We start from the raw sequence: 26,636 nt of genomic DNA on the forward strand, positions 1-26,636 counted from the left end.
GAGACTGCACTAATTAGCTGTGATATAGTGCTGTCTGCCAGGTAAAGACCTCAGCTCTGGTGTGGTGAATCTCATCTCAGACTGCCCACCTGGCCCAGATCTGGACGACCACCAGTGCACACAGAGCTACTTTCCTTCAGGTTAAGGGGAGAAAAGACACCCATGAGCTTTGCACTCTGTGTTTCAGTGCCAGTCTCTTATTTAGGGCCACTTTGTTCTGTAGTAACTGTGGTAACCTGGCAAAATGTCTGGCCTCAATATTGAGAGTCCTGAGCCCCCACAGCTCCCATGCTGACTTCAGCCTAGCCAGTATGTATGAACACATGCCAGATGTTGCTGAACACAGGCATTCCTTTGTGGGAATACTGCCAGCCCATAGATACAAACTCTGCCCCACAGTGTATTTGAATATTGAGGATTTATTTCACATTTTGTTCCATGCCTTTCTGAAAGAAAAGCCTTTCCATATGAGACATAGTCTGATTTAGTGTGACGACTTCTGCAGTGAGTTGTCACTGTTTAGCTGGTAGAGTTACCCTGAGAACAAATATATTCATTCCTGGGAAAAGATCCACCAGTGGAGTGAATTTTATTTGCTAAGCTTGTTCATATAAATTAACAGCATGACAAACATACAGAAGATAAAGAGATCAGACCCATGCTGGTGGTTCCTTTGCTAAGGATTGCTAATCTCACACGGCCATTGTTTGAGGATGAGAACTCACTGCAGAGCCTGGCCAACTTTGCTTTCCATGAATAAACAGTGTGTCTGTGCTCTGGTTCTCTCTCACCTCAAAGCTTTATACAAAAGGAGTAACTTTGCCTTCCTTCTGTTTGTATGAGTCCAAGCAAAATGCTTCTTTCCCTGCCGAAAGGGTGTACCTGTATCTGAACCCCTGCAATCTGTTTACCTCCTCTGCTGCCCAGGTCTCCATACTGTACTTAGGTTCCTGCACTTTACCCCAAAGCTTGTGGTGGGAGGTACATTTTCTCTGTTCTCTTCTGGCCTCAAAACACCTCTGTAAAATCAACTAATCAGGCAATCCCTCCTTTCTTCATCCCTATCCTTTGCCTCTTCTGGACTTCAGTGGTGACTCTCATCTGACTTGTAAACTCTTTAAGGCAGGGAATTAGTTTCACCATCCAGGCAAGCTAATTCTAAGATGAGAATTAATATCACTCCCATTCTGTTGCTAGATGTGCCTCCTCCCCTGCAAGACAGACAACACTCCCTCTCACTTTCATGTGTGGCTTTAGAGCTATGTAAACAGATATTAGCAGTCTTATAAAATAATATTGCACAATAGCCATGGGGCAGTTCACAGCTGCCCAAGAGTTCTGATTGTTTCCTAGATTCCTATGCTGTTCTCAGTGGAAATCTGCCATTGAAGCACTAGATGACAACCTGAAGACAGGCAGGCTTTAGTAGCTATGTAAATGTACAATGGAAGAAGCAATTTCTTACAAACCAATGCTAAAAACATCCTTCTAAAATCCTCCTCCTTTGACACAGTGCTGTGAAATTTTTGGTCTTTGATAACAGAAGAGAGTAAAGACACTGGAGATCAGTGTTCAACAATGTCAAGCCCCAAGGAAATGTGTGTCAAAAGACAAAGCTTCAACAGTGCTGCAGAGATTTTAAAAAAGGGAGGAGAATTTCACACTGCTAAGCTTGTGAAACTTCCTATTTTTGGCACGGTTCTTTCAAGAAGCCTTTCTTAAGAAGGCAGGCTTCCCTTTAAATGTACTTTTAGAGCAGGTTAAAATCTGTGGCATCTTTGGTGGGCATGCTGCCTTTCAAAATTGCTGCAGGAACGTTGAGGGTAAAAACCATTTGATGGTCACATTAAAGGTGAAAATGTTTTCACTGTAGGTTCTCCGCTTCACAAACTACCCTTTACTTTTCTTGCCTGAGGCTTCATCTCTTCAGTAGTTATGCAGTGTGACTGAATTGTACATTTACTTCGGCTAGAGGGAAAAACCCCACACAATTACTAAATCCCAATGCAGTAAACAGAGTTCTGTGTCGTGAGCATCTGGCACATCCAGTCACTTGTATTACTTGTATCTCCCCAGTAAGGACCCCCAGCATCAAACTAAGCTTTGTCAGCTGCAATGGGAGAGGTAATGCAAGAAGGTACCTGCAACCACAGGCAAGCCTTTACCAGTGATACAGTAGGTGTTATGGGCACCCAGTCCCTTAAAAATTAACACATTTGTGATTAGGTATGGTACAGCACTAATTATCTCTGCTTTCTGCCTGGTGGAAGCAGGGGAGAGGGAGCATTCTGTTTGTAGTATGTTTATGAATGGCTCTGCAAGCTGCTGCACACCCCCAGATTATGAAAATAAACCCCTGTCTATGGGTGGGTCTTTTTATGACCTTTCCTTCAGCCCTTGCTTTAGTTCCCAAGCCAGCACTGAAACCACTGGGTAACAGATATGTGGGGCTTTCCAGCTTCAGCCATCTGACTGGAGCTGGTGTCTTCAATCGCTTTCTGCTCAGATCGGATTTAAGGATGGACATGGGAACTCCTTATGTGCTGGGAAACTTTTTCAACTTCTGCCAGCATCTGACACCCACAAGGGAAATAAGCACTAGAAAAGGCATGGTAAGTTAATGCCTGTTCCTAACTCTTGAGGCATCTGCCTCCCAGTCCAATCCAAATCCTAACTCAGTGTGACAATCCACTCACTACTGCCACCAATAGGAGTATAAGCCCAGAGTCAGTCTGGTTTTCACATACGCAGATACTGAATGCTGAGTTTTTCCCTACGGATTACGATTCCAGAGCAGGAGGGGTCACTCATTCACTAACTGTTATATGGATCTGTATCCTAGGATGTCTCTTGGCTAGGATCCTGCTAGAATGACTGGTCTCCACTGTGCTGCCAACTTTCATAAAACAATACAGATGGCAATATTTATGCTTGTTGAGTGGTCTTTGAAATGAATATGAGAGTGGCTCAGTAGCACTGGCTCTCACACATCTTACAGTTCCACTCCTAAGCCCGGCACTTAGCTCTTGCTCACTCAGAGCTTTTCCTGCTTTCCATGGAATCCCTGTCTTAGCACACACTCCTCAGTTTGGTACCTGGACAAGATATTTGGTAACTGACTCACCGTGTTCTTAATGAGCATCAACAGCTCTAAGCACAGGTGGATCTGGACCTCACATGCTGGAGATGCTCAGCTCAAGATCTACCCTTACAGTTTGAAGCACCCAAAGTGTTGACTAAATTCTTCTCTTGGGAGATATCAGACTAATTCTGGACTCACAGGGCTTTGTGCAGTCTTGATGTGTCCTAAGATATATTCATCATTAAATATGGGGACATAACAGAACAAAGAATCTCTTCTCATAAAAAGTCTGCCTTGTAATGGAAGTTAAAAGAATGACAACCACTGTGTGGAGTAAAAAAAGCTTCTCAGGGGAAGAAACTCAAAAGTAGGTCTTCATTTTTTGTGGATACTATGGAATGAATGAGAGTGATGTCAGATGTAATATAACACTGGCGTAGAAAGCCTAACAGAAAAAGACACAGTTACGCTGCACTGGCTTGATCTAGACATGAGCTATCCATTAAAAGTAAGTCAAAACCCTCAACTTAATTTTGTACATATGCCATCCCAGCCCCTGGCCTCTCTCTGGGCATTTCAAAGCTGCAGGAGCAAATTTGTCTTCTCAGAAGATATCTCCCTTGGAGGCAAAGGCACTGTGTGCACAAGAGCACTGGCAGCTTCCAGCAGCTTCCAAACACTAACAGTTCCTTGTAAAAATCCCAGATGAAGTTTGAAGCTCCCAAACCGCTATAATCTTCATTAAAATTTTTATAGTCCGGTCCAGCCATGTAGAAACCAACTGGCTGCCATAAAATGCCATCATTTGCTATTTGTGGGTAATTCACTGTAGCACTGAGTTCAGAAGGTGAATACGACAGAGCTGTACAGGGATTAATTCGGTCCCTGACAGAATGCACACTGTGGGCACAATCCAGAGGAAACTGATGGCTCACCAGTGAGGAAGCGAGTGTTTTCCCTGCAGGTTGCTGGCTCAAGTGGGTTATCTTGGCAGAAAGAGGGCTTTGTTCTGCCACCCTACCCAGCTTGGACTTTCCAGCTCAAAGTCCACAAGTAGAAGTGTAAATACGTAACATCTGATCTCGCCCTCATACAACATTTCCCTGTGGACAACTGTGGGTGTTGGTGTGGCTACTACTTGTTTACACTTGTGTGAGAAGAGTTTGCAAAGCCAAAGACCTCAAAAGAAACCTCTGTGGAAGTGTTTGTTTGCCCACAGGTGTTTCTGAGAAACTGACAGCCTCACTTTCTGGCCTCCAGGAAACAGGCTGTCCATATCTGTATCCCATGGGAAGGGTTTGCCATCAGGCACTTACCTGACACAAAAGTACAGAACAACTGGTCCTGACTTTTTGGGGAAGTCATGTTCCAGCACCCGGCGGTCCAGCTGAAGCCAGTTCAAGTGTCCCCTGGCAAGAGAAGAGACAGTTTAGAGCCTGGCACCAAAGAGGTTTCTCACTCCTCACAGCAATGAGGTCTGACGTGTTACAAAATGTGAACCAAAATGTGTGCTATTTGCCCTGGACTATTGCATGATATTTGAAAAACACACAATAAATGTTTGAGGAGCAGAGGCGATATCATCCTGGCAGTGTTTCAGTCTGGGAATCGAACTGCTAAAGTTCAATCTGTCAGGGTGAAAGCTGGCAGCACTGAGCAATCAGGACAGCCCAAAATGTTATAAGCTTCACCTTTTTATTACAGGCCCCTGGAGCAGTTGTATCATTAAAAGTCTGTCAAGATTTTCATTAGAAATCCTTATGGTTAAGAGTTTCCATGATGCCTACAGTATATCACTCAAGGCTAAACCTGACTCTACAGCCTCAGACAGTTTATTTACCACCCACATGCCTGCAATAGCCTCTCTATGTTTGCCCAGCCCTCGTTTTTCCTTCTTCAGAGAGCTGTTGAAAAACAGCTGCTCCATGAAGCGTTCCAGCTCCAATTACCACATGCTGCTTTTCTTTTGCCTAGATGGTACCTGTCACTGTTATTTTCTCCTATAATTTATCCATTCACGCCTTGCTGCTGGAAGCTTTCCTGGGCAGAAGTTCTGTTCTTTGTCACATTCCCCGCATTGTACAGAACTGTATGTGCGTGAGAGGTACTTTATAAATACCATTATTTGCATTACAGGGGCATCTTGATGCCTTTTCCTGGTCTTAAAATCAAGAGTCAAACACGGTTGGAAGGGAAAAAGGGATTTTACCTTGGTACTTATTTTAAGGATCCTTAGGTGCATATGTCCAGGTCGAATGCACTGAAATGCATGCCACAGTGCACATCCCCAAAAGATCTGGTATAACATTATAGGTCTTACTAATTAGCATATCTATCAAAAATTCCCCAATGAGAGGCTTGAATAAGCCCCCCTCCCCAAGGAACCTTCCCCTGGATGGTTCTATCTTAGTTTACAGAATGTGCTCTGGAGAGGACCTTGGGGTCTGGGGCACACTAACCTCTACCTACAAAGCTTCTAAAATGTTTAGTCTCCTGGCTGAACAAACAAGTCCAAGAATGTAGGCAAAAAGCACTAAGAATACAGAAGTTGTAAAAAGGTATAACAGGGGTATAAAAGAAAAGGCAAAAATTCATGATGGCATCATCTCGCTCCCCAGCTGAGATAAAGGCCCTGTTAAATTAGGCATTGTGGAAATACCTAGGGTGACATTCAGGCCCCACTGAAGCTGGCCAGAATTTTGCCATTGCCTTCAGTGATGCTAGGGTTGCATGCTGTGAGCTCTTGGCTGTTGATTTCAGTCTGACCAGATTTCACCCAGAGGGAGGGGCAGCCCTTGCCTTCAGTACTCTGCTGTCTAGACAAGCAAGGGGAAAGAGAATTGAAATGATTTGGGGGAGAATCTTGCAGCAAATAAAGCAGGAAATGGAACTCAGAGGTCCTGAGCTTTATTCCAGTGCCTATTCACCAGCTCATTCTAATCCTCAAGAATAATTCTTCATTCCACTGAAAATGAAAAAAAGGCAAAAAAAAAGAGCCTGCTTTAAAAAAAACCCCATTAAATAACTTCTAGAATTGCCACAAGCCTTAGCAATGTACCCTGTGTACAGCAAACACACTAAGCTTTCACAAGGGTTTGCATGTGCATGATCTTTGGGCAACTGAGAAGCCCCTTCGGAACGTAAGCAATGACATCCCTGTAGCAATTTAACTGGATTTACAGCTCCCCCACTCCATGTTTCCTAGAAAAATAAATAAAAGGGAAAGTAGCACTTTCAGGAGGCTTTGGATTGCCTGGGTTCAATGGGAATTTCTGTACATGGAGGTGCAGAAGAGGATGGGCAGCTCAGGGACCTTCCTGCCCAGGCAGCTCTGGGCTGCCCTGGAGACCTGATGGAACATTGCGTATGCTCACCTGAGCACAGCAAGCTGCTTTGAACCAAGGGATTCAAAATTACTGGTGAGCTCCACTCATCGCTCTCATGGGTTCGGGATCAGAACATTTAGAAAGAAACTCTCCTCGAATTTTGCCATATAGAAGTCAGGAATTCAGTTTAAGCAGCCTTTGCATCTGTTTAGCATTACTTAGAAGTACTAAGTCTCAGCTAGGTACAAGTGAAACATGTGGAGTCAGGGACTTTTCAGACTCATCCTGGACATCTTTTGGTGTACAAAAGGATCAAAGCCTATTTTATCCCCTGCTCTAGACACCCATGTTTCTCTCCAAGACATTTTAGCTTTCAGACAGTTTTTTCTCTAGAAAAAGTTTTTAAATAATTTTTTTCTCTGTTTTTTACACTTGAGGTAAAGGGCAGCCTATACTCTGTAGTAGGAGCACAGACTTGCTGTCAGTGTGGCTATTGGAAAGGGGTGATATAATGCAGATTTTCAAGCCAAACTAGTCACTTCTCACGTCTCCATTACAGTACAGGGGCTGACGGCAAGTCTGCCCAGCCTTGGACAGTGCTGGGATCAGGGTGAGGATGGCCTTGTTAACTTGTCTGGATGTAGGGACTAACTGGTCTTGCTCTGGACAGGATGCAGAGCCGGGCATGCAGCACAGTGGAGGGGGGTTTCCTTCCATCATTTCTGCTGCTGGCATGCTAGTATGGGATCCCTGCATGATTTCCTGTTGTTCAGCACAGATGTGTACTTTGACAAGTTTTGGTTTTGAAAAGGCAGATGCTCCAGGCTGTCAGATAATAATTCCCATTGATAGATTCTCAGCCTGAGCACCAAAAAAATTAGAGGGATCTACATCTCCTGCTGCATCTCCCATCTTGAAATCTAATTTTACGTATTCTTTTTGTCATGAAGTGCTTTTATGTTTCTTTTAATAGGCCTCAGGAAGGCTGAAATTAACTGTAAAGGCACAGTTACACATGGGATTGAAACAAGCCGTGCTCACCCATTCCTAGCCAAAGTACAACCTGAGCATTTACCACGTAGGCCATGGTGCAAAATGCTGTCAGAGCAAGGAAAAGCCACACTAAACCTGGCATCCTATGCAGAACCTGTCCAGTTTCATTTGTACCACCAATGCAGCAGCCACCAGCAGCTGATGGTGTTACACAGCAGTTCCCACCGAGGGCGAGTTGTTGACAATGGACTTACTGTCTACCTCTGTGTTTATTCAAGAGCAATGTCTGGGTTTGCCTAACATGCACAAGAAAGGGTTGAGAAGCCATGGTGCACAGCACAAAAAATCACTTCAAGGTATTTCTTATTTTGAAAATACTTGCTCTTTTCATTTTTGTTTCATTTTAACAGGAGAAACTGGTTGGTATAATCATATATATACATATGCATACCAGTTCCACATTTATGTTGCACACGTACACGGTTCTGAGTACTGGATAACACATTTAATTGCTGCTGAGTTTTTAGGTTGAAGAGTTTCATTAGTCTCATCTGCATGGAGCTTAAATCCAAAGCTCCTTCAGAGGAGGAAGGTCACTTAAATCCCTGCCAGGAGCTAACTGCTCACTGTACTCAATTACTACTTACAGTCTTTCATCGCTGAGGGCTTCTGCACTGCAGATTGTCACCTAACTCCTTGTTTTCAAGCGTGCATGTGTGGCATGTAGAGAACAGCAGCAGTGAGCAATCACTGGTATCTGCCTGTGAATGTGGACTATCAGGGAGCCAAACCCTGATGCCATTGCACCACAAAACACTTTGCTCTGGAATCTGTCTTCCTGTTGTCAGCAGAACTATTCATGGAGCACAATCCCATGTAAGACAGGAAAAAATATGGGCATATAACCCTAGGCATGTAGTAATCCTGACAGTTTCATGGACCAATTTAGGCAGCTTGCACTGGGATCCCATTCATACATGCCCGTGTCTAGCTGGATTTCCTTCATGGTTCAGTTTAGAGACACAAAGTAGCTTTTGTTTCATTATCACCATCTATTTGTTCATTCAGATATTTCTATCAGTGTATTCACAAATAATGGTGCAAACAGTTTTGGGGGACCTATAGGGAGGTTGACTATAGGAAGCCAGATAATTTTCCTCTGTTGGTTGTACTCATGTTGGCAGTTAAACTGGTGTGTCAATAACAACCACATAATCACTTTTAGGAAAAGAAACTGGGTCCATTTAGGATACAGACTGAATATGGATTTTGGTGCCCAGGGTCCATTTTGTCGATTGTGTGCAGTAGTTCTGTTTTCTTTTATAAGTAAAGAGTGGCATATCAATGAGTACTTTGCCTCCAGGTGGTTCCATTTATACAGTTTTACTGCTTAGTGCCCAGTTTTCTGAAAAGTGGATCCACATTGATTTGTGTTATAAAGGTATTTGGACCAATAAATCAACTCACACCCTTTCAGTGTCAGACTCATTTTGAATTGAATGGACATTGAGAAAGACCAGTTCACATAATAGGAACCATATAAACTATTTATATTTCCATCAATTGCAACAGAAACAAAAAGCCCTTTAAGCTCACAGATTTTCTCAATTACTTTTGAAGGGGCTGAGAAGCTCATGGAGACACAAAAGTTTAACTTTACAAATTTTGCAACACAGTGGACTTGGTGATAAAGGAACTGGTCTAGTGCCAGAGCAGGACGTTATTCTGAGAGCTGCACCCTCCATTGGACCAGCTGTTCAACCCGGATGTGGGACACCTGCTCCCTCACTTTGGCTCTGCCACATGGCTGGACAGTGGAAATAGGCTTCCCCCCATTCCCAGGGATGAGAGGGTATTCCAGGGAAGGGTGGTACCCTGTACTGTGGGGAGCTGTGGGATGCAAAAGTTGGTAGCTCTCAATGGAGCAGGTGACTCTGATCTAAGGACAAGTAAGGGATGTAGAAACCCTGTCCATGGCCCAGATGGGGAGTCTGCAGTAACCCTGGCCACCTGGTCTCAGTGAATGCTGGAGGAGCTGATACCAAGGGAAAGGGTGGTTAGTGGCAATTCATAACCAGCTGAACTAAAACCCAAGCCCTTTCCCCATCCCTTTTCACTTTTAATCAAGCAGGATATTGCTCTTCTGGCTTCCTGTGAAGCTTAGCCCCTTGTACTGCACAGGGACACCCTTTTGACCTGTGCTCTCCTGCAGTTAATGGCTCACGCTATAAAATGTTCCTATGATCATTAAAATAGGAGGTGTTATTCTCCCCTCCATAATGGTCTGACAATCTAATTTTAGTCACGCTGAATGCAGTAATGACCCTATATTATTACAAGAAACTATTAAGTTGCCAACGGAAAGGTTGTTCCTATTGATTTTCTTCTAAGGTTGTCATGATAGAGCACAACTAATGAATGGAAATCCCCAGTCCAAATAATTTCTAAGTAAATTACTCTCATAGAGCTTGTACTCTTAAATAGAAGAATTGATTTAATACTTCAGCGGCTTTTCTTCTCTCTAAACTTGCAATTTAGGCAACCTCAAACTACATTTATGAACCAGGCATGTTCTGTTTTAGCTGGTTATGAGTCCCCTTCTAGTAAAGCACATAGAAACTCAGTGGAGAGTGAAGAGAAGGAAGTCCTTGAAGGCCTGTCACAGAATTAAAGGGTTTCTTTTTGCATTCCTGGTCTGTATTAGCTAAAGGTCTGTGTTATGTGCCCTGTAAATGCACATTAAAAGACTCTTTTTACTACTTTTTGAAGAAAAGGGATTTTTCAAACTTCCATTTCACATTGCAGGTTAAGATCCGTGGTATAGACAGCCCTGTTTATTTTCTGAAGTTGACTCGGGACATCTATTCCAAGACTCTGTCCCAAGGCCCCAAGTATATTCTTTTGCTGTGTTCAGTCAAATAAAACGTTTGCTGATCGTGCCAACTCTATTCAAAGCATTTTACAACTGAAGAGGAAATACTTTTTCAAGGTTATTTTCACAGCATTGAAGAAGCCTCAGTGCAAATGATACAATCACTGTGGGACAGCAGAAGGGCTGCAGACCAGCTTCAGACCAGCTAGGACTTCCTGCTTGTTTCTGGGCTGCATTTCCTTCATTTAATGAGGGTGACCCCAAATCTTTCATCTGGGCTGGCTGAGCATCTCCTGAAAAGCACCCTGCTCCATCTACAGGCCTGAAGGTGACCAAGTGAGTGGATGCCATCACCTAACCCTTTGAGTCCTGCCTGGACAGTGCACATCCATCTGCACCCACCATGTATCTCCGAGCTCTGCCTTGACAACCTCTGTCAGCTTCTCACACTTCCTCCCTTGCTAACCCAGATCTTTGCTCACACAGTTAAACCTGGAAGTTCCAGGGGAGGCTGGGCTCTCTCTAATTGCTGATATCTCCTCATTAGCTTTCCTTGCACTCCCAGGGGAGCCCTGTGCCCGCCCAGCTGAACTGAGAGTTGGGACTTGCTCAGCTGGTCTCTGGTTACAGTTTGAGATGTGCCTTGTTTCTCAGCTGTGCTCTTGGGATTTTTAAAGGAACATTTTCATCTCCTAGTGTGCTTTGGATTCCCTTCATGGCTTTCCTGTGCCTCTTATAGAGCACCCACTGAGTAACTTGCTCTCTCCAAGAATAAACACTGTGGCAGGAGCAATTTTCTCCTCCTGCTTTGTGGAAGGCCAGTGCCTCCTACTGTTGCTCCTTGGAGGATTAACCTCGTTAATTTGTGTTGGGTTGGAGATCTCCTACAGGGCTGAGCTACTCAAGTCAGTGAGCTGGGATAGATTCTGAGGTCTTGTCTGATTTGGGTCCTGCTTCTGCATGTGCCTGTTGCTGAGCATTCCTCCATCCTGGGAGATGTGTCCTGAGATGGCCTCAGGCTGCCCAAGGCAGGTGCTTGCCAAAGGAATTGACTTTAGAGGGGTGATTGCTGCCGAGATGAATGCGGATATGTTTGTGCAATTATCCAGCAGCCTCTGATTACCCGATCCTGAATCATTATTCCAGCAGATAATTCACATTTCCCTTCCACTTCAGTAGGAGAGAGGAACTGGCTCATGACAGCAATGCCGCTTACTCAGCTGTTCTGGGGACACAGCATTGGCTTGAAATTCGTTTTTTTGAGATGATTTGGGTGTGGGAAGCCTCTTCCTGATTAATATACAAAGGAAAAACCTATTGCAAACTAAGGTGGGTGTCCATACAAGACATAATCCATATGCCGAGGACGGCATACCTCCTGAGAGAAAACAGCTGGAAAAATGTAACAGGGCGCTGCAGTACCACTGAAGGATCACAGTCTGGGACTAATCATAGCCTTTGGCAGACCTTTAATGTTTCTCCAGTGCAAATTTTATTCTTGTTGTTTAATCTGGGGGTAGATATGGCCTGTCTTGATACAAAACCTCAAATTTTGTGGTAATTTGGTCCCTGCCTCCCTAGACCTTAGTCTAGGACCTTGCTGCACACAGTGCTGCCAAGAGTTGCCTCTTAGGTCTTTGATTTCTCACACTTACGTTTCATCTGTGAATGCAATTCCAAAGTATTCCTTCTCCTTCAGGTTGAAATGAGATGCCACCAAGTCAAGCAACTCCTTGGCCAAAAGCTTTGGCTGAAAAACAAAAATGAAAGAAAGTGATTAATGGGGAGAATTGGATAGAACTGAACTGTGCTTGAGGAGGAAAACACTATCCTTGAAACTACTCCACAGCTGTTGCTTTTATGTTCCCTCTGGTGTTCAAGCTAAATCTGCAAGGAACATTAGCTCCTTGAAATGAGCAGTAGTTTCCCTCCTAGGTAAATACTAAAAACCTGGCAATTCTGACCTATTCAGCAGTTAATGTCTCTGCAGACAGATGATCTGCTGCCTGCCAGCATTCGGATCTACCAAGACCAGCTCACTCCTGCCTCTCTGATAATTTTAGATGTTAAAACTTTTTATCAGGGACCTTTGCAAACACAATTCAGACACCCACTCTCTCACACACAGCATAGATATACGCTCATAACACTAAGAAAATACACAGTGCCAAAAGATAGGATGTGACAGGACCAAATGGGAAGTAAATGACAGAACAAAATAGTTTCCCATTCAGTATTGCTTGTCATATAGAGATAAGGATGCATCCTCAAATTTAGGCACTTGGAAGGAAAGAAAGGAAAGCAGCACACACTCTCAGAATACTCTTTGTAAGACAATAAAAGCCAAGCTCAGAGAAACAGAGCATGGTTCATCACTACCTTTACTGCAAAACCTTATTTGTCTTTTAACTCTAATATGTACTCCTGCCTCGATGAATTTTCATCTGCTCTACTGTGCTCTGGTTTTTCCAACCACATTTCTGAAGACTTGGCAATAGCACACTCACTTGTGGGAAACAGGGGTACAAAGGATCCAGGTAACTGTAGCCTGTAATTGCCCCAGATCCCAGAGCTGCAATTGTTACAGCAGCACTGGCACAGCTGGGGTCAGAGATCCCAACAATGCTCCCTGGCGACTGCCTATAAGGATTTGGTCTACAAATCTCTGTGCTGCAAACCTCAGTGAAAATAAAACTGTCTGCAGGCTTGACTGCCCCAACAAGTCTGCCAAGCAGCTGAGTCAGTTACCCCAGACGTGAACCTGCTGTTAAACGGAGGTGAAATGATGATGCTGTGAGGAAAACGGGTGGCAGGGACATGAAAACCCTGCTGTTGTAATCGACTGCTCTGTCCTATAAACACAAACACAACTATAGTAGAAAAACCCTGATTTGTACCTAACTCCTAAACAGATTCATAAGACTCTCAGACTCTCTGAAAATGTCCCTAAACCCAGCACTATCACTCTATCTGACACAGCTGGGACAAACTCACTTCTCTGTATATTTCCCTGGCATTCATATGAGCATTACAGCATCTTCTACCCACCCTGTGGGAACATCCAATGCACAGGGGGTTTCTAGGTCATGCCAGCAAAGAAAGAAGCAATAGCTGTGCCTAAATGCAGCCCTGGCTTGAAGCAGCCTCTGAATACGAGAGAAGTTGCTGTGTAGGAGGAACACTCTGGCAGATAATAAACAGGTGGGATGCAACCAGCTTCATTTTAATTCCCAAGTCAGACTTCTCAGGCACAAATATTGGAGGCTCTGCTATGACAGCGCTGGTGACTGCATTGACCTTCACTCCTGAACAAGCTCCCAAATGGTGCTCAGAGATGAGTGGACCAGGCATGGGATCATAGTCAGGTCCCCTGTCCCTGTGAGTCCCATCAAAGACCCAAACAAAGAGCACACCAGCTACACCAGTCCCTTTGGAGACTCCTAAGATACTTCTCTCCTGGTATTGTGCTGGGTGGGATGGACATCTGCATCATCCCTGTCTCCTGTAAGATGAACCTCACTTTGTCAGAGCATTTTAAGGGCAAGCTACAGTTTGACTTATGATATACACAAATATTGTGATGAAGAGGAGGGCAAGACTGCCAGGTGAATTCAGAGATACACAGGCTCAGTGCAGGTACTTATTGGGGCATTGGGTGAGTTTTCAGCTTAACAACAGGCAAACAAGCACAAACTTTTAAAGGAGAGAGAGGAAGAAGGGTTTGTTTCCTCCCATCGACGTGCAGTTTGAAGCCTTGCTTTTCCCCACCCTTGCCCAAGGATCCCTGCTCTTTTCTCTCCTTGCTGGGCCAAATTCTCTCTGCACCAGAAAGGGATTTCTACCCAGCCCAGGGCTAACACTAGAGGAGGAGTGGGAATGCATCACAGGACTGACTCCTCCATGGCCAAGGCCATGGTGAGGGCAGTTGGTGGAGGTGAATCCAGGCATCCTCATGCTGGAGAGTATTGCAGGCTGGGAGCCACGTGGCTGTCACTGCCTGGTGCCCAGTGCTCTGTGTGACTCAGTTATTTGATAAATGAGCAATTGTGCTGCTAAGCAAGGGAATGAGCCATCATTCAGCCTGGCTGGGTGTCCCACCTGAGAGGGCAGGGGTGGGAAAGAGTGGTAAAACTTCATGCCTCAAACACAGCAGAGTTTTCCCAATGTGTTGGGTTAAGCACATGGAAGGTACAGCTTGAGCTTTTGCAAGAAAGCAGAACAGAGCAATCAAGAGTTGATGTGTAACTGGCTGCCCATGGACATGGGGGAGTTATGGGTTCCTCTGCTGCAGTCAGACAACACTCTCACAAGGAACACTGGACAAGGGAGCAAGTCTCTTCTGCTGTTCAGTCACATCATGAAGAAGTGATGCTCAACTTCTCTTGCTGCACACACTGCTGCATCCAGTCCCAGCTAACAAGTGAGGAGCAGCACCCGAACCCACCTGCCTTCAGCCACCCTTCCCTGGATGCATAAATGCAACGTGGTGCTTCCTTATTTCTGCTGAGTGAGACCAGGCTGAAAAAGCCACGGAGAGGTGGTCAGCATAGTGTGACAGCTTTCCCATCTCTACTGCCCAGATGCGGATGCTCCTCTCCCAGCTCAGCCCCCCGAGGCTCAGCAGGGGCACAATTTCCAGTGCTCTTGCCATGGGGCCTCCTCCAAAGCCTGTGGTAGCAGATAAGGCAGGATAACCCTTTGCCTTGCAAGATAAGGGAAAAGAACAATAGATGCACACCCAGCATTGGAGCAGTGCCAGGTTAGTTACTGGGCCAGAGTCCCTGAAGAGGCTTATGGCAGTGAAGTTAAGCCCTGCTAGTCCCCTCCAAGATTACTTTCCTCTCTCCCCTTAAGCTCTGCAAGGTTATTGTCCTTTCCAGTGGGATGACTTGGGTGTCCTCCCAACACAGATGGGCAACCTGAGTGTTTGGAGGGGAGGGGAGGGGAGGAAGGTGTTTCTCCAGGTAGTAAAGACTCCTCGAGACAAACCTGCAAAGCAGGAATAAGGCAGGAAAAGCCAGCCAGGCAGAAGCTGAACTGCAGCCTGTCCTGCTGTCTCAGGAGAGACACACAGGGTCGATGTTAGTGGTTAATCTTCTTGCCATTTGCGATGGGAACGGCTGAGCAATGACCTCCTTTCATGTGAGCTGCGCAGACAAAGAGCTCGTTAGCAATGCCTGTGGCAAGTTGTTTTAATTCATTATTAATTTCTGGACTTCATTTTCCAGAGGGAAAATTTTGCATTAATGAAACTTCCATCACAGACACATTGAAGGAGATGGGGACTGGTCTCTGAGCGTGGGGAAATCAGTAGAAAGTGGGCCTGGCACCTTCTGAATTCAATAAAATCAGATGGTCAGCAAGATGCGCCTTGTGCATCCCACAGGAATAAATCAGGGTAACAGGTGGCATTCAGAGTAGAAACTGAACCATGTCCTCAATGATGCAGAGCTACAGAGCTGGACTGTAGTGCCCTGCGGGCTGGCCAGGCAGGTGTGGAGACCCCTCTGCATCAGCTGCTCTTCATCCCCTTCCTACCTACACCTCCCCGGCATCTTCCATGTAACCTGTATCACAAAAGGCAGCCTGTGGGGCATGTCATAGCTGCAGCTGGCTGGCCTGAACTTGGGATGGGGAACACCAGGAGAAATCCTTTGGACCAGCGAGGGCTGAACATGCTTTTCTGGTGATGTAGGTTGTCAGAGCAGCATTATTCAGCCAGGGAATCCCCTGCTGCTCCCTCCTGCTACAGGACCCTCTTTGCAGAAAGGCATGTAAAGAACAGTGCTCTGTAAATCTATTGCTATTGTTACTAGAGAAATCAGCAGGGACCTTATTGTGGTCCCAGCATGCTGGAGCTGTGGCCCTGGGGAAGAAGAGTCTGCTCTTCTGTAAGTGCTTACCCCTGTCAGGAGGAAAGGATGAGGGACCCATACTCCTGTGTATCTGAGTGTCTGGCACAGACATTGGCCATTTATTAGCCAAACCCTGTCCCTGAGGCTTCTCTGCATGGCAGTAACCTGAGTGCTTTCCTGCCTCTGGACCCCTACTTGTATTCCCCAATTCCTACTCCAGACTGGAACAAGCTACATTTTGCAGCCTGGATTTCCTGGACATGCAAACATGACATTTTCCACAAAACTTAATACCTCAGGATCCACCTGCCAGGTATGATGGCATAAAACATTGTCCAGGGGATTCCTGATACTCTGCAGAGCAGACGACTCTGCTGTGAAGTCAAGCCTGACTTCAGAGCACTCTGAGGTTTCTTCCTTCTGTCTTGGAGAGGCAGGGGAGCAGAGATGGACTCATTAGGGGCTGCCTCCTTATTAGTAAAATGACCCAGACATCCTTCCTTGCTCCCTGGGCCATGCAGGAGAGGTTTGTCTGAAATGATAATGCCATACATCCACAAAGCCTCAGCAGTGAGGAGCACAGCGACCACATGGCTGGGGTTTTCTGCAAACCTGCAGGCTTGAAGCAGTAAACTCATTCCCTCCTTGCCCTCCAAAATAGCTGAAGTTTGTTCAAATAATGACTTAGAGGAAAGGGAGATCTTTATGAGTGGTGTCAGGAGGTGGCAGGGAAAGGGCTGAGCCTCAGCAGCAGCTCTGTGACTTGAACTTGCCATGAAGAAAGATTATGGAAAGGCACCAAAGGCAATACAAGAAGGCCCATATGGGATCACACTTGGCTGACACTCTCAGGGATGTCTCCCTTGCCTTTCCCCATTGCTTAAAGAGCCCACTTCACACCACGCCCAAACCACAGGCACAGCCTGTGCTAGTGAAACCCTCAGCAAGAAAACTTCAATGCACGCAATGCCCAAGCTCTGTCTGTATCTCCTTGGCTCTGTTTAAAGGAGCACTCAGCACTGGCAAATTAACCACAGGGGATGAGTCTCTCTTCCGTGCACTCCAGTTATCTCTGCACAGAGGCACTCTACAGGTGTCTCTTCCCAATTAGACATGATGGCAACTTCCCTGAACAATAATAGAGCACAGAGAACACTGAAGGCAAGTAGAGAGGGGAAGGACAAGCCTGAGAGCTCCTTGCAAAAGGGAAGCTACATGAGGAATGATGATTCATACTGATTCAGTGTCAAAATCACAGAGTTTCAACTCTCCTTGATGGATTTATTGGTTGAGTTCATATTAGCACGAGCTCACTAATTTGGGCTGCTGTACTCACAGGAGGAACAGGCTGAGCTCTGCTCATGGGAGACCTCCCCAGTGCTGAAAAGAGGAAAAGGAGGAGGTGAGATACAGGTGATGAAAAGCAAGATTTTGCAGCACAAGGTAACATGCTGACCCCATTTTGGTGCCTCCTAACACCAGCCACAATCAGTGTCACACAGGTTTAGTGATAATACTGACATGCTATGAGCATATGTTGGCCACAGGATGGAAGGAGAAGGAATAGGGCTTCTGGGCAGAAGGATTTCATAGCCTGGGAGAAGCTTGTTGCCAAGCTGTAAGGAAGGGGTGCCATCCAAAGGGACCTGTACCAGCTCGAGAAGTGGGTCCATGGGAACATCATGAGGTTCAACAGGATAAAGTGCAAGGTCCTACGCTCAGGTCGGGGAAACCCCTGGTATCAATACAAGTTGGGGAATGAAGAGATGGAAAGCAGCTCTGTGGAGAAGGACTTGGGGATACTGGTAGATGAAAAGCTGGGCACGATCCAGCACTTGCAGCTCAGAAAGCCAAACGTGTCCTATGCAGCATCACAAGAAGCATGCCCAGCAGGTCTAGGGAGGTGATTCTGCCCCTCTATTCTGCTCTGGTGAGACCCCACCTGGAATTCTTCATCCAGCTTTGAAGCTCTTAGTGCAGGAAAGACACTGACCAGTTGGAGCAGGTCCAGAGGAGGGTCACAAAGACGACCAGAGGGATGGAGCACCTCTCTGTCTGACAGAGACAGAATGGGCTGTTTCTGTCAGTCATTGTGGAAAATACAGCAGAAACACAAGCATTCCAGTATTAAATATTCAATAGAATTAAAAGACAATGTTACTGGGATTTGAGCAGAGCAAGGAACTCTGGAATAATGTGTTTCCCCAGTGGAAAGACAGACTGCCCACCTTTGGCAGAGGAGCATGTTTCTCTGTGACAGCTTCCCATTAAGCTTAGAAATGAGTGAGTTATAGAAAGAGATTATCTATCCACAGTCCAGCAATGCCATGAATAAAAAACAGATGACATGGTATTAGCAGCTGCTGGTAAGTCCCTAGAAACTCAGGCACACACAAAGTATATTTCATTGTTTTATTAACTGTCAAACAAGCCTATCTATTCCCCCTCCCCCACGTCACAGCTTTTCCCTTTTCTCTGTGGCAGAAGGTTTCTGGGTAATGTATGTTTCAACATATGGACAGACGCATGCCGCCCAAACCCATCCAGCACAGACACATGTTGAGCTGTGGTAACCACGTACATAACTCACAGCCGAGCAATGTCTCATCTCATTAGGCTAAAAACACTGCTACCATCCACTGTCTCCTTGCTGGGGGGATTTACAGTGTGATATAGTGCAAGAATGCAGAGATGGGACACTGTTAAGCCAAGCATAAAGATTGATAAAGCCAGTGATAAAGACTGTCTGCAGGACTGGTGCTTAGCACTGGTTTTGTGCTCTAACCCAGCTGTGGCCAGGCCCAGGCTCCAGGACTCAAATCACTGGCATTTGGCTGTGAATGGGTTTGGTTTTTGCAGGATGGACTGTGAAGTGTGTTTTGTTCAAACCAGCCTCTCAAGTCCTGTTGATTTGGTCAAATTTTGCTCAACAGTCAAAGGTTGAATGTTTGAAAAATATATTTTTGGTGGCTTGAGTTGCAGTGTAGGCTGGGGAATGCGTGCAATGTGGCCAGTCCATCAGCAGGAGAGGTGAGGTGGAAAAGGAATGGTTTGCATGAATGCAGAGCAATTCCTCCCATGGCTGTGCCCTGCGCAGTCCTACAAGGCAGGGAACAGCGCTTCTTCTTTGGTCTGCTCGAGCCTTGGGCAGTGTAATCAGGAGGAAATAGAAATGCCAAACGGTGCTTCATGCACAATTCTTCCCCTCCACCGAGGGGAGCATTTGCTAATGAAGCAAACTCCAGGTCCTCCTCATGAATTAGATCATCTGCTAAAACCAGCCACGACCCCATCCTCCAACACCACGGAGATAAGGGCAGTAAAGAAACCCACATAGGCCCTGTGTGTTACGATTCTGTTCCTCAGGACATTGATACTCAGTGGTCAGCAGCCTTATCTGCTGAAAGCCAGGAAACGCTCCATGCTCACCTGTGTGCATTAGACAGTGCATTGCCCCATGATAGCCACGGACTGTAACTCCTTCCCCTTCTTCCTTGTGCACAGAACACGGAATTCTCTCATCCAGGAGCCACTGAACTGTCCCTCACTTGCAATTCTCATCAAACTGGGTCTGCCAACAGCTCTGTCATCCTCTTGTTTAACCCATTTCATGCATTTTCAAGAAAAGAAAAATCTGAAGTCACTCCATGTAGTGTTGTGTAAATACCCAGTAATGGCCCTTTTGGCCATTGTGTCATCCAAATACAGGGTAACAATATTGTACAAAACTGCTCAGGCTGAAGGCTTGGGGCTTTAGGGGCTGCAATTCCCCTTCTGGGATAGATCCTCTATTCCTCAACTCCATGTTATTATGTCAGTATATGAAGTGCACATAATCAAAGCAGGCTGGGATGTAGTTGGGTGAAAAATTATTCATTGAAATGCAAAATGCCTGGAGAGGGAGTGCCTTATTTTTTATCATGGAACAGCTGAACTTCATCAGTGTTGGGGACCGGTGGCGGGAGCATTGCTCGCACTGGCACAGGCAGCACCTTCTTCCCAGAGTCAGCGGTTGGCTCTAAAAATCTCTTTTCTTCATTTACATAAGCAAAGGAGAGAACTTGCCTCCAGCAGCTGCCTCGGGAATGTGGAGGGTGGTGACAGAGTGACACTGACGTTTTTTCTTGGAAAGTCAACACCCGCAAGTTGTGGGAATTAAGATTTATTAAGGTCAGAGAGAAATAGACAAAAAAATTTCCCACGTTTTCTGAAAAAAATCTGTTTGGTAAAAGGATTAGAAACACTCTACTGACAAGTTGACTCAGAAATATTCACAGATAGCTGCATTTCTGGGTTCCGCTGATACCTGACACTCCATATCTTAAGTCAGAAGGCATTGCTGATACTCTCTGATTCCCCTACATATTAGCAATGGGAATCTGCTTAAATAATTTTGCAGTCACAGAAAGCAAAAGCATGAGCTGGCCAAAGTCTGCATGGCAAATTCAAGTCAAAAGCAAAATGAGAAGGAGTTGGTGGGATGAAAAAGGCACTTTTGGGTCTCTAGTATCCCTCCTCCCCTTCTTGTCTGACACAGAGGCAGCTGCACTCTTCCCCCATTCAGAAGGGGTCTCTGTTGATGCCCAGTGACCCCATTCCTCCCTTGCCATCTGTATCGCCCCGCTACCCCAACAGAGTTTTCAGGTGACTGCGTCCAAAGAGGCCAGCCAGCTGCAACTGGTACCGGGACAGGAAATCTGCTCCATGCTCAGATCTCTCTCTCATCCACAACAAAAGCTTCAGCACTTCCCTCTTCCCTCCCTTAGCCCTCTGCCTGCTCCAGTCCTTTGTCTCCACTGGGAACAGCTGATGTCCCTACATACAGCTGAAAGAGCCTGGCTGATGCGCTGAGGATGGCAGAAGGAAAAGCCCAGGTTTAGGGCTGGCCCTGGCTCTGATCACATATTTTTTCTCCATAGACCTGAAGAACAAGGAGGTTTGGTGGCTTAGTGCACTACATCCCACATGAGAACCTGCCTCTCTGTCTCCTGCAGGACTGGGGAGAGAGAAAGGATGCTGTGCCTGGCATTCAAACTGTCCTGGTCTGCCCTGACCACATGGGGTGCCAGCAGGACGAGCACACTGTAAAGTATTTCTTCCTGGGATCCCCCAAGAGTCTGCATCTCTGAGCTGTGCAGTCTGGATGTGCAGGCTCGATGCACATCCCCTTTATGCAGCATCTGTGCCAGGTCCAGTGTCCCCCAGTGCACCTCCCATGCGCTGGAGCGCTGGTCTGTGCATGCACAAGCAGTCCTTTCTGCACAGGATTTCCAGAGGAATGTGGTCAAAATCCTCACATATCCCCCTGGGTTATCTTTCTGGGCAGTAAGAAAGATCATGCAGGGTAACCTCATGTGAGGACTCAAGCCACCCTTGAGTCCTTTCCAACTGAACTGTGGCCAGGAGCATGAACTGAATGAAAAGAAGGCCAACCACAGAAGCAAACCCAGACTGGAAGGGAAAGCAGACATCTTTTTTGGAGGGATTTGATGGAAAGTGTGGAATTCCTTATGCTGACTGGTGTAAAAATGGCTTTTGTAGCACTGCCAAGGTTACTGCCAACTCATCTAATCAGCCGTGAAAATATCACTGAAGCAAGTTAAAAAGTCGCCCCAAGTCAATTTGCGCATGCAACTTTTATTATTCTTTACTTAAACTTTCTAGATTTGTTTTTGGATTATTGGAAGAAACGGATCCTTCCTCTATTATCTGTCTTTGGGTTTCTCCCAAAACCTAACACAACATCGAATCTGGTTTGACCTTTACAAGACAATCCTGAAGACAAGCTTGGCTGGCTGCTTGCTTCGCTATGTGCCTACTCCAGCAAATACTGTATTTTCAGGAGGCTGCTCCAAACTCCATGAGAAGTTTTACAGTATCATCAAGAAATACATGCTGTGGGTAAATACAGTTTTAATGAAAATACATCCCAAATTTGACTATTTTGACTGAGATTTTTTTTAACTTTCAGGGAATTTAGAGCAAACTTATGAGGCACTAACTCAGAAGGACTGGTGCAAAATAAAGGTACTCACTTATGTGGACCCAAACAAGCAACTTTCAAGCAAACTCAGTTTCTTTGGAGCAAAAGAAAACCCATTCCCAGCTATGATGATCAGATTCACTAGCCCTTTAAATCATCCTCAACATCTTGAACGTATTAGTGATCTATTTTGTAGCTTCCCATCTCCTCATACATGAAGCATCTATGAGATTTGTGTGTTATAAATGAGAAAAATATGGATGATAGATCAGCAGAGGAGAAGGAAGATGCCCACACACAGGAGGACTTTCCCTTGGTTTAAGGCCATCAGTTTCATATAAGCAGTAGAATGAAGTATCTAAGCTTCAAAGCAAACCCCGATTTTGAAGGTCACAGTGGCTTCAGAATCTCCCACTCCACCTGATCTCCAGATCGCTGGGACTGGGTGTATTTGGCACTCGGATCTCCACGGTTTAGCAGCACTGCCTATATCAGCACTAGTAACCTGAAGAAGGCCATAGCATATCACGCTACCACAGCCTCAAAGAAGCCTGGGTAACCAGGCAACACTTTATGCTTTCCCTCATCCTTCCAAAGACTCAGAAAAGTCTCGTTTTTCAACACAAAGGCATTTAACCTGTGGAAGATGCCCCTGCAACAGAGATGGATTTCATTGCCATTATCTGTAATCAATTTAAGCAAGCAATGATATTACTGAGACTAAACAAATCTCATGGTTTTATCACAGAACTGTGGGTCTCAGAGGATTTTTCACCTTCCTTTGCACATAACATGCAGCAGTGATAGATGCAGAGGCCAGATTAGAGGGAGCTCTCCAATTGGAGATTGGTGCTAAATTAATACAAACTGAAGCAGCTCAAGATGCAAATTGCACATGCTGGGGAGTTAAGAGGGTTTGTGTACAGGGCTTTGGTTCAAACTCTTGTCTTAATGCAAAGGAAAAAAGACACAGGTATGGCATTCACTGCAGCACTCTGGGTTGGAAGAGAGGTGGCCTACTTTAGGAAAGCACTTCCAAATTTTTTCAGATAATCGGTATTGTAAATGCTCAGCTTAAAGTATTTAGGGTCTTCATGTGTACTTGCCTTTCCGTTTCTGGAGATAATTTTGAAGCAGGGTAGTCAACTGCTTCAAGAAAGTCAATTGTGTTTTAAATCATCTGACTGTATCACGTGGCAAATCAAACTTTGAACATGAAGCAAGCTTCAGAGCCAGCTTTCTGGGCAGGAATCCATTTCACACTCAGCTGACAATGGGGCTTGATAAGCACTCGGCCAGTGTGAATAACCAGCTGCCTTCTATATATATTTCGATTTGGTAGCGTCTGTTGAAGTTTTATATCACTGAGAGATTCTTGGTCTTCTTTTAAAGCATTAAACCTACCTTGACAAGGTCAACAACAATTTCTACAGAGGTCAGCATTTTTATTTTGAAATATTTGATCATAATTCTATCAAACATTAAAGAAAGAGTTTGGCTAGGGCACATAATGAAATTGGACAGCTCACACAATCCATTTATCTTTTCGACTGTAAACCTCTGAAGTGCTCTAGTTCATCCAGTTTCAAATCAACTGTAGAAATGTCCATCTCCCTTTACGCAGCCTACAGAAATTGGTGCTTGGAAATGCTCTGGATCTGTTATTGCTGATGTGGAAAAGGAAAAATAATTTCCCAAGATATACTAGCTTAGTTGCATTCTTATGTTCTGTTTGCTTTTTAAAAATCTCTCCTGAACAGGGACTTTTATTTCCATCCTCACCCATAGTCACTTCTTCATCACTGAAAATATTTAATAAGCTAAGTGAATGCTTATTTTTGTAGCACATTTTCTAAACACATTAAAATAATTTATTAAAAAAACCGTCTGCTAGCGAACCTAACATTAATAAAAGTAAATAAAGTAAATAATAGTGCTAGGATGTATAGGATTAAATTGTCCTGTTCTATTTTACACACCAACTGTGAGTGCAGGGAAATGAATTAAACTTGACAAGAGCCACATCCTCATGTGCTGAGACTAGGGAAGGTAAGTGCCTCCAGAAGCACAGTGGTGCATGGGCTTTTGTGCATTCATCTTCTCTACCTGTACTTATACTTAGGGATGCAGTCAAAAGAGCTGACTCCACTAATAGATTCTCCATATATACAGCAATGTTAGATTTCCCTCCCCTAAAGAACTTGGGAGCTGAAGCACATTGGTCTTCCTGGATGTTCTCATCAGTTTAATTATCTCTGTATATTGCACAGTTGCTATATTAAAAACATACCACAATGTTTTGAAGCTTTTTGCTTAACACACTCAAATGTAAAGCATACTATGAAAATACTACCCATCAGACAGACAGGTCAGGAGAGAGAGGCTGAACTTCACTTGCCAGATGTTGGTTACATTGCTCAGTGCCTGATGGCAAAGCTCAGGTGTTATGGGGAGTCAAGCGGTCAGTGAAAGAGAGAAATGGGAGAGCTAAGGAAGCTGCCTTAACCTTGAAGTCAAGTAGTAAAGTAAACTTCAAGTACTTGAAATAGAAGTGTGATGCATTGTGTAGGTCCAGCTCTCAAGGCACAGGAAATCAGTGCTACCCCACTTACTTCCTCACTGGTAGTCTGGCTTCTAATCTGTGACTGAGTGTGGTTCCCAAGCTCACCAGAGCAGTGGCTGGGACAGGACCCTGACTCTATTGGGCCATGGGGCAGGGTCTGATACACCTTGTCCTGTAAGACAGAGGGTTCCTCCACTCTGGGTGAGCACCCAAGAGGAGACTTGGCTTCTTGAGTCAGCACAAGGTGTGGGACGTAACCAAGGATTAGGCTTGTGATAAAAGTGTGGTTATTTCAGAGGGAATGGGAAAAATCAACAACCTTTCATCTACAGAAGCACAGAAACTCTCCCTGCCTTCAGTGACTCTGCAGTTTTTCCTACTGAGTCTATACATTCACAGCCTATATATGAAGTCAACCAACTGTGTGTGTCCCTAAGAAGCAAAGTTTTCCATGTCCAGCATGCCTTGGGACAGCAAGGAAGCTGCCTGGATCCTCTGGTCTGGTCCCCTCTATCAGTCACAGCACTCACCACATCCAGCACTTGTCGATGTCAGTATCAGAAGGACAGGGAGAGGACACCTCAAGGAGCAGATCAAGGTTCAATGGGGAAACCATGGGCACAGGCAAGTCCTGCCTCCACTTCTAGATAAATCACCCTGGTGCACATCAGGACAGTCAAGAGCCTAAATGTGCCCTACTAGTCCCCCCTCCTCACAGCTCTGTTCTAATGCCTTGTAGGCAAACCTGAAGGGGAATGGGAAGGGGACAAGAATGCTGGGCTTTCCTGACTCCAGGCTCACCAATGTCACAGTGTGACCCCTATAAAAAACTGAGGAGGCAATGGAGAGAAATGACAACTGGCCACAATCCAAAAGAAAAGAATGCAAAATACTTGCTCACCATAGGAATTGTTCTTATCCTCCATAGCAGGATAAGAAAGGCTTATTTCCCCTGATATTTGTAAAAAGAAGTGCTGGTAATAAACCAGTTCCATTACAAAGGAGGAGGGTGAAATGAATGACCAGATGAGATAGTGAGTGTCTTTTTTTAAAAAAAAAACCCATCTTTTTTTTTCTGCAAAGAAAGAATAAAAAAGAAAAAAGACAGAATGGTTAGGAGAGAATTCAGGCAGGGTAGAAACTGTTAGTGATAAACAGCTACTAAGAAAATAAGTGGAAAATCTAAGTGCATACAAATGTGGGTGATGACCCATGTATTGGGGCGATAGCAGAATTAGCCAATGAATGTAATGAACCATGAAAGGAGAAACTTGGAGAATATGGAGAATTGAGGAAATTTTTCTAAGCAGGAAAGGTAGAAAGCAAATAAAGGCAGCCTGGCTTCTGAAAAGGAGGGATCCTTGGCCTGTGTATGGGGAAAGGCCCAAGTGTGCCATGCAGTGGCATGGCACAGGGAGTTGCTGGGCACAGGCTGAACTTCCTTGCCAGCATCCAGAAAATCTCTTTCTGGGTCTTGCCCAGAACACGTCCTCACTGCAAAAAAAAGAGATCAAAGTGCTTAGGCAACTGTATCTGTTCCTGCTTTCCTTGAACCCAATGTGGAAGATGGGCAGGAGCAGATCCCACAGCAGCAGTGTGGGCAAGGCTGTCCCCAGTACATTTCATTGAGTGACACAGACAAAGCCTCAGAAGCTGGGCCAGCTTGGAGATCAGTCATGCTGCTGGCAGATGCTGGAAGCACAAAGACCTCCCAAAAATGATGCTGGAGGTCTTGATGGCCCCTGGCAACTGAAGGCATCTCTGCTGGCTGGCCAGCAGTCACACTGCCTGTGTGACAGATCTCTCTCATTTCTCCCTCGTCATATCCTACCAGGTGGCTGTAGACCCACCCCAAAACTTGCTCTATGGCAAGGAATAAATTACTTAATAATTTCTAATTCTGAAGGGCTGCAGTTTTGGAAAGATTTGCACTTCATACATGAAGGTGATGAGAATAATCCC

At 45.2% G+C, this 26,636-nt stretch overlaps 1 protein-coding gene across 9 annotated transcripts in view; it reads right to left on the minus strand.

Annotated features, from left to right (window-relative positions):
• The window catches only part of FRMD4A (FERM domain containing 4A), a 359,132-nt gene that overhangs the window by 85,768 nt on the left and 246,728 nt on the right, over positions 1–26,636 (minus strand). For all 9 annotated transcript variants that reach the window (XM_042053262.1, XM_042053270.1, XM_042053280.1 and 6 more), the window contains 2 exons: positions 11,929–12,023; positions 4,399–4,491 (listed from right to left, as the gene is read on the minus strand). In XM_042053262.1, coding sequence (XP_041909196.1) covers positions 4,399–4,491; positions 11,929–12,023 — 188 coding nt within the window. The remainder of the gene's footprint in view (positions 1–4,398; positions 4,492–11,928; positions 12,024–26,636) is intronic.

Source organism: Corvus kubaryi, unplaced genomic scaffold (assembly GCF_017639235.1).
Source record: "Corvus kubaryi isolate FWS band 111438036 unplaced genomic scaffold, C.kubaryi_AGA036_p1.0 135, whole genome shotgun sequence".
Taxonomy (NCBI): domain Eukaryota; kingdom Metazoa; phylum Chordata; class Aves; order Passeriformes; family Corvidae; genus Corvus; species Corvus kubaryi.